This window comes from Anopheles maculipalpis, chromosome 2RL, assembly GCF_943734695.1.
Source record: "Anopheles maculipalpis chromosome 2RL, idAnoMacuDA_375_x, whole genome shotgun sequence".
Lineage (NCBI taxonomy): Eukaryota > Metazoa > Arthropoda > Insecta > Diptera > Culicidae > Anopheles > Anopheles maculipalpis.
In genome coordinates this window covers 61632502-61644641 of record NC_064871.1, presented here as the reverse complement: position 1 = coordinate 61644641, position 12140 = coordinate 61632502, and the positions used below count along the sequence as shown (strand labels likewise).

At 39.5% G+C, this 12140-nt stretch overlaps 2 protein-coding genes across 3 annotated transcripts in view; both read left to right on the top strand.

Moving 5' to 3' along the window:
• Positions 1-278: 278 nt before the first annotated feature.
• Positions 279-12140, top strand: part of LOC126557311 (calpain-C) — a 38780-nt gene continuing 26918 nt past the window's right edge. The window contains exons 1-8 of one of the 2 annotated variants that reach the window (XM_050213031.1): positions 279-832; positions 929-1196; positions 1273-1756; positions 1824-2190; positions 2262-2373; positions 2437-2627; positions 2705-2837; positions 2907-2938. In XM_050213031.1, coding sequence (XP_050068988.1) covers positions 369-832; positions 929-1196; positions 1273-1756; positions 1824-2190; positions 2262-2373; positions 2437-2627; positions 2705-2837; positions 2907-2933 — 2046 coding nt within the window. In that variant the 5' untranslated portion in view covers positions 279-368 and the 3' untranslated portion in view covers positions 2934-2938. Of the gene's footprint in view, positions 833-928; positions 1197-1272; positions 1757-1823; positions 2191-2261; positions 2374-2436; positions 2628-2704; positions 2838-2906; positions 2990-12140 lie in introns of those variants that run through there. The other variant, XM_050213030.1, reaches the window with a different exon arrangement.
• The window catches only part of LOC126556807 (patched domain-containing protein 3), a 32462-nt gene continuing 32129 nt past the window's right edge, over positions 11808-12140 (top strand). Inside the window, exon 1 of the mRNA XM_050212325.1 lies at positions 11808-11866. The gene's annotated coding sequence lies outside the window, so the exon portion shown is untranslated. The remainder of the gene's footprint in view (positions 11867-12140) is intronic.

Below are 12140 nucleotides of genomic sequence, written 5' to 3'. Positions count from 1 at the left end.
TGGTTTTATTTTTATTTTAAATTTACAATCATTTCGCCTGTAATCGATGAATGCATATTGATGCCACCTAGAAGGATAATCTTTAAGATTTGTTCATCACTGTAAATAATATTCTTCGTTAGAATTGGATGTTGGTATTCTCTACTTAATTTGACGTTTTCATGTTTCTTTCCAGACCTGTGACACCAAAACCATGAAATGAGTTATTATCATTGTTTAACGAACGAGCACATATCGGTGAACATACAGAAGAACACATTATTTCAATAAGCATAACCCGCGTGCGAGAGGCACACTCATCGATACATTCTTATTGCTGACACATAAACGGCACTCCCTACCGGCCTGAACGGTTGAAACGCTACAAAATGACTTCGTCTTACGAACGTATCAAATCAGAATGCAAACAGAAGGGTGTATTATGGGAGGACGAGGACTTCCCGGCCACACAGTCGTCCGTCTTCTACCATCAAACGCCACCGTTTACCTTCCAGTGGAAAAGACCACACGAGATCGTTTCCAATCCAGTATTCGTCAACGATGCGTCCGCCCAGTTTGACATAGTGCCCGGCAAGATGGGTGATCGGTGGTTGGTATCGTGCTTGGGTGTGCTGTACCTTTCCAAGGGCTTGTTTTACCGTGTCGTCCCGGCCGATCAAAACTTCGACAAACCTTACTATGGCGTGTTTCGCTTTCGGCTTTGGTGGTGTGGCGAATGGTTGGAAGTGCTGGTCGATGATCGATTGCCCACAATAAACGGCAAGCTGGCGTTCCTTCAGGCACAGAATACCAACTCTTTTTGGCCGGGTTTGTTGGAGAAAGCGTACGCAAAGTAAGTGAGCGGAGAATGCATTAGCTGATTTCGCGATTGATTGAGCGAATGAAAAATTGCACGATATTAATAAATGTCTTACTTCCTTCGCTCCAGATTGCATGGATCGTACGAGGCACTGAAGTATGGCACGCTTCTCGACGGTTTGGCCGACCTGACCGGAGGCATCACTGAGTCGATATCGATCAAGATGGATAGCAACATACTCATACGGCCACCGCTACTGCATAACCTCCTGGACACGACCAGCATCATCACCTGCACGATCAACAATGGTACCATGACACAGATTCGCAATCAAACTGAAGCATTACCGAACGGGATCCATGTTGGGATTAATTATCGTCTTTGTTCAATGGACAAGGTATGGATGCAACTTGGTACAGCGATATTTCAGTTACAAATGCAAATGCTAAATAGATGATTTTATATGTTGACAGGCCGAAACGATCATGGGCGACACCGTTCAGCTGGTACGACTTCGAAACCCTTTGGCCCAAACTCTTAGCAAATCTTCAAGCTTCAACGGAGACTGGTCATCGTTTTCCGGCTCCTGGGAACGCGTTACGATGAACGAACGGAATCGTCTGATCGAGCAGCTCGACCAGGGCGAGTTCTGGATGTCCTTTTTCGATATGACCCAGACCTTCACGCATCTTGAGTGCGTCCATCTCGACTCGGATACGGCTAGGGATGAGCCCCAGCTAGCGGATAAGAGTCGCCGATGGCTAATGCGATTGTATCAGGGTGCATGGAAGCGAGGAGTTACGGCTGGCGGATGTCGCAATAATCCGGACTCATTCCACATCAACCCACAGCTGCAGCTGTTTCTCAGCGAAAAGGAAGATGTTATCATCTCAGTCAACCAACACAGTGTGCTAGAACCGAAAGTAATCGGATTTACCGTGTACAATTTAAATAGTGGTACGTATGGCCAATGTCTCTAATGCAATTCCAACTGACCATTTATTACAACTTTTCATCAAATTAGTGCAAAACATCAATGGATGCCTCTCGAAAAATTTCTTCAAGAAGCATAAAAGCTTAGTCAACTCGCAGTACACCAACTCGCGACAGATTAGTCATCGATGTTCGCTTGATCCTGGTCGATATCTCATCATGGCTACCACATTTGAACCAGCTGAAGAGGCATCGTTCAGTGTGAGGGTACTGGGCAGTACCATTCGGTTGGCCCTGCTCGAAACTCAGACCATGCTTTTACTGGATCCTTTCCCGCTGCTCAACTCCAACACCAAGATTACGATCGATCCGTCTAACAACAATAACAACAACAATGGTATCGCATGCAGTACGGCACAGTACGAACCAGTTTTTATGCAACTTGCAGACGATCAAAGGTAAGTGAAGGGGTCCGTAGCGTGCAAAGTAACGGACGGAATAGTTTTATCAATTGTAATTTTCTTTGCAGGACGTTAAATTGCTTTGATCTTCAAGAACTGCTCGAGGCGTGCCTCCCCAACGATTATATTCGAAGCTGTGCCAGTATAGATGTCTGCCGTCAGGTGGTTTGTTTGATGGATGTAAGTATTTGCAGTAGATGTTTCGATCAAGATCCTTTTCAAATTTCAATCATTTGTTGACAGAAAACGAATCGAGGCCGCATAAATTTCAATGATTTCAACAAGTTCATGATCAACCTGAAAACCTGGTGGGGAGTGTTTAAGATGCACACGAAGGAAAAATCTGGCATACTAAAAGCGGAACGATTGCGGGACGCACTTTTCGACGTTGGGTTCCAGCTCAGTACGGACAATATATCTATCCTGATCTTACGGTATAAAATTTTGATAAAGTTTTGGTTGATAAATTTTGTGAAATTTTGTGACCACTTAATGTTTGGCTCATCCTCAGATACATGCGAAGAGATGGAACGCTTCGACTGGCTGACTTCATTTCTGCCATCCTGCATCTAACTATGGCTTTCGAGTTATTTAAAGCAAAGGATACGAACCAGGATGGCATCATTAGTATGGGAATGACGGAGGTAATTAGACCGTAAAGAACGTTTCAGTTCAGCTGTCAGTTCAACCAACATGTTTTTCCCTATTTTCAGTGGATTAAATCAGTGTTCATGTGCTAAAGCAGACACCAATAGCAGATAAGCATCAACTCCACATATATAATATGCAGTCATTGCCACTGTCGACGCACTCACCATTATGATGAACAGCATTCAAATGATGGGTGCTCAGTGATTTTCCGGAATGGTTCAATCAATCAATCCTTTATCTAGCATTCTACATAAATTCTCTAGTTCTAAGTGCAATCAGATCCGAAGTTGTGCTAATATGTTAAACGTATTCCATGTTGTAATATAGTTTCTGTAAAACATAGCTAAGATTCTTTCTGAAGTCATCGGAAAGCGTAAACATAATTTATAAATTAATGTTGTTGTACGACTGTAACCAGCAGCTGGTGGCAAAAGAGCGTGTAACACAATAAGTAGCAGGTAATTACCATCAAAAGCAATGTTATGCTCAAAGTGTATGTGTATAATCGATGTATTGTACCAGAATTGTAAATAAAGCGAATGAATTGACTCCAAAGGATGTATGGTTTGCGCTTTATTTTTTCTTCGATTGTTCATTTTAACATGCAATGCGGACAGCTCATTTGTTTTGAATAAAAAGATGAGATTTTAGTTCTGATTTATAACGTTTTTTTAAAGTACTTACTACAACAGCAATAATAAAATAAAAATTTAGACTTTTTTTTAAATTTTGCTGCCAATCGGTCATCGTTCTGTAATAACTTCTAAACTACTACCTTAGACAGCATGTTATTTGATAAAAAATCTGCAAAGATGCTCTGTTTATGTAGTTGGACAATTCGATAGTATTGCAATAACGAATAATGACCCATGATTCTATGACTCGATTTCATTGCTAAAAGCAAATATTAAATCTGTTCTAATGGAAAAATAACATAAAACATTATTTATTTATTTATTTATTTATTTACGATTACGAGTATGTCGTATTGTCGAGATTCTAGCCTTGGTGTTAACAGGTGTTTTTAGTAGGATATGTATTATCCCGAACATTAACTCCCGAACTCGATTAAGATTATAAAAATTTTAATTGACAAAAGACAATTTCTGACGTAAAAGAGAACAGAGAATTTTTAATTCACACCTAGTTGAATAGTTCATCCTGCGTACGGAAGAAGGTTCAGATGGAATTCTTTATTCAGTCTTACTGTGAGCAAAACTAATTACCATCACCGCCAACGTGCTAATGCATCGAATGTTATGCATTATCTGTAGTCCTGCTACATTTTTTTCTCCCACAGCACTAAGTGTAGTTTGTTCAGCGAAATATCAAGCAGTGCTATGCGGATTGCATATTAAACGGCGTATTCGGGCGGCGTATTGTACGCTGATCATAACTGCATGAATTTAGCTCGAATAAAATGTGTCGTTTAAGCAGTTGCAGTTGACTATTTCCTTTGAAAATAATCATATTGTATAAATTATCAAAACAATCAAGATTAATTGTACTTTGTTGATTATTTGATGCTCCTTTTGAAGTCTATACATATAGAAAATAATATAATCAGCCATAAACGATATATATTTAACGGACGACTTACCGATAATGACTAAGAATAGTGTTTTGTGGAATGTATCTGTGGAATCTTCATTTAATGATTCTTTTTCGTAATTTTTATCACTAATATGAAACAAGACCAGCAATACGGGCAGGTCATCCCTTAAAAACCGAAACCGATCGATCTTTAATCAGAATTATCTTGTATCTAGATATATTCGGCATCAAATCCAACTGCAATTTAATTCTTACATAAATGAGTTCCAGTTGGCGGATAAGTTGAAACATATAACTTGCGCCTATGACACATAAACCGGCGATTCTGTGTGCGATGCAGCTCCATTAACGCACTGACAATTACATGATGGTCAATTAAAATGAACTATAAACCGTGTGTAAAGAATGACGTTCATCGTTTTGCGGTGTGCAGCATGTCACGAATGGTCAAACGTTGCTCTCCCAACAAAACTAGATCAGTCGGTGTTGTGTTTTGAGATTAATTTCGTTAGCCGCCGCAATCATCTCGAGGCTGTTGCTCTATAGACTTCAAGGTCAAAACCGCTAGACAGATCTTACCGCGTTGGCGGTCGCCGGGCGTTCGCGAGACCACGCGCCGTCGCTAGAATAAGATTTGAATTCATGGTCACATTAATGGAATCTGCGGACATGAAGTGTAACTTATCGCAGCTCATGATCTTGTCACAGGAATTATAGATGCGCTCAATGTTACCTTCGGTGAATGAACAATGTTAAACATTGACATCTTTTGGGTGAAAACCATGAGCATCGTAAATTCCGTACGGCAACAAGTTCCAACTAAAACTTGTAAAATAATGAAGCTAGTGTAATTGGCAGGAAATTAAATGTTATGATTATTTGCTAAAACTGAAACCTAAGCTCGTACAACACACTTCTCATTGTGTACACTTTTAATTCCACTTTTGCCCGAAAACCATGCATAAATGATTCTAGAATTCAAAACAAGAAATAAAAAATTTCCTTACCATGTCAAAAGTATTGTCAAGGTCTTAAAGAACTGGTTTTCTTTTATATATTTATAATTTGATTTTCTCATTTAATTTCTACATCAACGTTTCTTCGGCAAATTTTAACAAAAGACCATGTGTTAGCTCTCAGTGAGGTTAAAGAACTTTAAATAATCATTAAATTTAAGCCATATAGCCACTAGAAGCGCTGTCGTACTAAATAAGTAAAACTAAAGTGAACATGTTTAACAGTAGTTTCATACACATTTTCCTCATGCCGACCAATTGTTTCATTTTCTAATCGCGACTGTTATGTGATATAGCGTGTACTCAGATACAACTAACAATATTTATCAAAAATTCCTTGTCAAAAGACGATAATGATAATTGCAGGGTGGGGAAGGATACGCACATTCTTACGAATAACTTTATCCATGATTTGTTTAAAATTGCTATGGGATAAGAATGTAACCCGTATGCTTGACCTAATATTCAACAAATTAAATTTAATTCAAAAAAATGAAAAATCTTATCAGTTACTTCAATATTTCCTCAAAATTTGCCCTGTTGGTTTGCCCCTGTTAGAGCGAAACCAGATTCATCGCGATCAGAATCTAGCTACAGCTTCGTTTCACTGAGTGGTTTGTATCACTAAAACATTATTTTCAGACTAAAGTATGAGACATTCTTGCCGCAGACAATGATGGTCGCTTTTGCCCACAAAATATTTTTTTTCATTTACAGTTTTCCTTGACAAAAATAAATTATGAGTTTCTATACTCAAGAAACTCATAATTTAAAACGCAGAACTTGATACCAAATATATCTAATAAAAAAAATACATATGCCTCGATTAAGGGTCTTTTTTAACAGTTCCGGATTTTTGCTTATGGTTTCATCATAGACTATAGAAAACATTTAATTCAAAGTAATTAAAATAGAACCTCAAGAAACGTCCAAAGTTAACCACATGGAAAATGTCAACAAAATCTTCTACCTTGCCTAATTAATTTCCAATACGCGCTGAACAAAACGCAATGGATATTTTGTGTTTTTTTTTTGTTTTTTGGAGTGCGTGATACAAGCGAAAGCGTTTTACTAATCAAACTTATCAATTGATCATCTCACATGCTCTGTTCATGAATCGTTCAACTCAGCATTTGGAATGTAGACCGTCCGGCTAATGCCGCATTTAACTGCTTCATTAATCTACTGCATAAATCGCAACATATCAGTACAGCTGCTATGAAAATGCTCGCTCGTAAGTAATTTACAGTAACTAACATTTCGTACACAAAGAAAGAAAGTGAAAACACACCACATATCGATCAGCGAAAACGAAACCGAAACCAGTTAGTTAAGAGAAATCATCGAACTCGTGCCAGTGGGGCAAAGTCAATCAACACAATTTTTCTTCAGCTTGCGAGCGTTGTAATTAAATGATTTAGTTTGAATCCTTATCACGTTTTGCTTCAAGTCAATCCATGTTAATGATAGAGCGCAAAATAAAGTCAATTGTGATGGAAAGATGAATAAACATTGAGAGTATCTATTTCCAACCATATACACTAATCCAATTGATTTATTATTCATATCACTGCTTACCAAATACGTTTGAATGTTACATTAGTTTTACAGTTTGTTGTGATATCTTTGGCCGGATATATTGACGATCACAACACAACGTAAACTACATACAATAAAACACTTATTTTATTCTATAACGTAAAAAAAATGTGCAGTGCCCCAACACCACCCGAGTGCGCGCTTCGCTGGCTGATCTTCGACCCTCCTTCACGCATCCCGATCCCTTATCGAGATACTCATATCCCAGGACACTCGTGCCCATCAATCCGCGAGAGGCTTCTCACGGAGAGAGAGCGTGAGTGTCCGGTTACGTACGCACCCAACAATTAGAGATCGGGCGGTAGCAACATTAACCCCATATATGGCTGGAACGGGCCTAGAATCGTGGTAACCCAATGTAATATGCGAGTGTATTGCTGAAATAACCTTACCGGTATTTTTAACCAAGAAGTAGATCAAGATTACCAAATTTGAAGCTTATTTGTTTTAGTAATGCGACCATGCCGTACTACTTGCATACGACAAAAAACCTTATTTGTTTTTGATGTGGATTTAGAAATATTTTTAATAGAAAATTTAAAATTATGCAGAATTGAACTGCACTACGTGATTGTTTGATGGTAGGATTTTCATTAATATCGATACACTCTCTTTAATCCCGGCTTATAACACAGTCAATCAAATATAAAAGTAAACCATGATGAAGACGACGGTGACCATTCGCCGTTTCGGATTCACCGTTAGAATTTTGGATAATTTTTCTTCCTCTCCGCTTAACGATCTTGTAGGGTACGCCGCTCATCAGTTCGCTTACTACTAGACACGCTGATACCACGTTTTTGGATAGTACAGTACTGGACAAAATAAAGCATACGCGCAAAGTAAAAATGGTCTTAAATTTTCTTTATCTTTCAAATAAAAATCATGATTTATTCGGATGAATTATAGTATTTTCAATAAAGTTTTAAAAACGAGAAAAATATTCAAAATAGCTTTAGATGCATATAAGAAGTTGTTATAGCCAACAGTTGGTTTTTAGCAAACATGGACAAAATAAATCATACACTTAAAAAACATTTTTTCTTGTCGTGCTTGCTAGTAGCACTAGCTACAGCACTTATTTGACAGTTCTTTTACTGGAAAGCTAGAGGATCAAAATATTCCGTGGTATGAAAAGTGTAAAATGTCAGGAAAACAAATTTCGCTCGATGTGAGAAATCTTAATCGAGGGAAATTAAGGAAACGATGAATCCGGATGTTGATCGTCGTACCATACGCCGGCTCCTCAACGAGAGTGGTTTGAAAAGTTGTTTGGCATCGAAGCGCCCTATCATAAGCATGCAAAACAAACGGAAGAGATTGGAATTTGCCAAAAAGTACGCCGGGATGTTCATAGACTTATGAAAAATTGTTTTGTGGAGCCGTGAGAGCAAGTATGAGCTGTTTGGACAAAAACGTCGATCCAGGGTATGGCGCAGATCTGGTGACGCACTTAAGGAACTATACATTCAGAAGACGGTAAAGCATGGTCTGTAGTCAGAAGTTTGTTAAATATCAAGGGGATTATGACCGCAGATGTATATGTTAACTTGTTGAATGAAAATTGGAGGTTTCACTATTGAAAACCGGGCTAGAAACAAATGACATGTTTCAACAAGACAACGACCCCAAACATACGGCCAAAAAAACAACTGCGTTCTTTAAATCTAAACGAATTCAGGTGCTCGAATGGCCGCCTTAATCTCCCAACTTGAATCCGATAGAGAATTTGTGGTGTTATTTGGACGATAAAGTGGACAAAACATCGATCACCAACAAAGACGACTATTTTGATGTTTTGAAAACAGCGTGGGAGAAAAGTGATCCAGAATATTTACGGAATCTCGTTAAAAGTATGCCTCGTCGATTGGAAGCGGTGCTGAAGGCAAAGGGTGGTCAAACCAAATATTAAGGGTCTAAAAATAAAAGGAGATATTTGATATAAGCATAACGTGTGAATAAGAAATTTGGTGTATGATTTATTTTGTCCATGCCGACTCTCATCCATTCCTGAAAGATAGCATATATTTGGAAAGTCAAGCATAATTCTGATAACTTCAGTTCTACAACATTATTCCCTGTTAATAAGGCAGCAGCTTTCCTGACGATAGCATTGTTGTAACTAATACATTGAAGGAAATATCGAGCTTGTAGAAATAATAGTTAAAGCGTATGAATAATTTTGTCAAGTACTGTAAGTCCCAACTACGGGGGAAAGATCTGGATGGGATCGGTCGATCCGGGGGAACGTTCCCGGTCTTGACGTGTGAAGACCGGCGTCGCAATCGTCTCGCCATGGGGCCGCCCGCTGGTAGATTGTATGTACCGCCCCGCCAAGAATAGTTGGGAAAAACGGTTTATTGTAAAAAAAGTCCGGTATGTTGGTGGCTCGGTGGTGCAGGCGACCTCGGCGCCGTTCTTCAAAGAAGAAGAAGAAGAAGAAGAATTTTTAAAAAGGTCTTTAGAACCGTGTCATGAATATAGGGAGTAGAAAATGGCTTAACATGTTGTGCGCCCCTGGAATGTTCACCCAACGCTGCGCTGAAGAAATGAATTGACCATGTTCACGAGTGAAGCGATCGTCTACACTTACACATTCAAACGAAAACAAAACATGAGAGAGATATATTCGCAAGGTAGACAGGTAAAATGAACTGCTATGCACATTTTATCTCAAAAACTCTCTTTTTAACTCTTGAGGGAACATTGTACATTCAAGCAAGGGCAATGGCGAATGATCTTTTGGCGAATTTGGTAATAGCCGTTTTATGTTCTGATCTGAAATCAATTTGTGATAAATTAAAATTAACTAGCGAGTAAACTGCAGGGATTTATTATTACTTGAATTTTTAAAATCAACTTGATTTTTAAATCTCCGATGAGCCGACTCTGCGGTTTCTACATAATAATGCAACCTAGATAGTTTGGAAATGTAGATACTTTTTCTCAAAAGAGTAGATGACAGCTCAAAAATTAATTAGAATTGGAAATGGATAACAAGTTTTTGCTGGCAATACGGCAAAAAACAGCTTTTTGCTTCAATGTTTCATTACTTATATAGGCATCACATCCTTTAGTGACAAACATCAAATGTATTAATGATGGTCTTTGATAGTTTAAACAAACTGTGCCTAGAATTAACGATACATTATTGAAGGAATTGTAATTAAACTTGTTAATGAGACGGAAGCGCACTTCATGGGTAGATAATATTTGCTAAATAATTTCATTACCTTTATTAACAAACTGCTTCATACCTGTTCTCTTTGTAGTATGTAAAGGAGTTTTTTTTTAAATTGTTGAAAAAGAAAAAGAATGCAAGAATGTTAAGGTATAAATTGTGTACCATTTTTTCATCCCTACCAACCCTGCTCTACCTCTTACGAACCCTGCATTTCTTCTACGCCATCACTCTATACGTCGTTGTGAGATGCGGGCTGAGCATGTTTTGAGTTTCGATTCAACGGTTTGAGAGTGCGCACGCGTGTGCCAGTGCAGTTCCCGCGTAGATCGGTTTTGAAAGGTTGAATTTCGGTACCGTTCGTGCAGATATAGATTGTGGATCGTTATCGTCGAGGACTAGCGGTGCCTGACGGGCTGTGTATTCCAGGAGATTTAATCACCGTACAACCACCCTTCAAGATGATCGTTGGAAGAGCGGTTGCTGGCGTTTTCTTTACACGTGCACTCGTGTAGAGAATCTACAGAAAGGCTCGTCGATAAGAGGTTCTTCTTCAAGCCGCCACCAAACAGTGGTGGACACTAGTGGTCGAGGTGCGATTAGTGGTCAGTTTTCACGCGATTTGTCTAGTGGACATTCATTGACATACCCAAGCAGCGACGCCCAACATCAGAGGGTTGTTATTTAATGCAAGTGTGATTGTTAGCTGCACAGACGTCAATTTAGCTGTTGGATATATTTTGGAGTCACCCGTCCGTCAGGGGTTTTGCCTCGATAGTGTTTTTTTTTTCTTTATTACTATTTTGCCATTTTATTGCAATCGCGCTACCAACTAGCAGCACCGACTCGGCCGACCAGCGCGCACAAGTGGGGCAAATGCACCGTGCGAAACAGCAATTTCAGTCTGATGGTCAGTTGCGTAGCGTTTTTTCGGTGCAACCCCAATCCCTACTACTCTTCTGACAACCGATCTCCGTGTGTTCGTGTGTGATCGACTAAAAAGAAATAAACCGTGCAAGTGCGTGTGTGCCTGCAGTTGGAAAGCTCCAATTTGATTTTGGTCCGCGAAGGAAAATAGTAAAAGCCAGTTTCGGTGCATCTCGTAGGTGTGTTTGTGCCGTGTTTCATTGTGTGTCAGTACGTGTGTGTGTGTGTGTGTAATTTTTGGTGCTTTTGTTTCAACTGATAATCCCCCAAACATAATCATTCTTGTGAGTGGTCACTTTACACGCTCCGTACACAACTTACTTTGTTCGGTGTTTTCTAACCGACAGCAGTGCTTTTGTATCAGTGTTCGGCTAATCGAAGCTATCAAAGTGCAATTCACACATATGAACAAACGTACGATCGAGCACGCACGATCGGTGGCACGCACCGAGTCAAGTGCCGTGTGTTGATAGGCCATTGCAGGCGCGCTCTGGTGTAGTTGCCTCACGTGAAAATAGTATGCCAGCGTCGGTGCAATAGTAGTTGGTTTTGTGTCTTTCGCAAACTACCCACCCGAGTGTCCCTTTGCAACACTGCTGCGAAACGAAACGAGCCGAAAGAAACGTAAAATTGCTTGTGAAAGGTGCCGTGCCGACATACCACCACCACCAACACCACTACCGTTGCCGCTTTGCTTGCTTGCCTATTCGAAGATCTTCTTTAGGAAAGCCAAAAATTAATCAAGGTAAGAGCTAGAAATTACACGTCACACAAGCGTTTGAAAATGAGGAAGTCTCGAGCGTAATGAACATTCTAACCGAAGCAGGTTACTGTCCTTCGGTGAATTCTTGGGTCCGGCAGCGATAGTAATTAAAAATATTTACAAAATCCTGCAAATGGTGTTGCGGTGCAAACTGGCATAGACAAGGTGACCTAGACATAAACAGGACAAGAATGGAAAAATTTCCCAAAAAGGGTCGCTCTGCTCGCTCAGGTGCCAGATGGAATGTTAAAGCAAC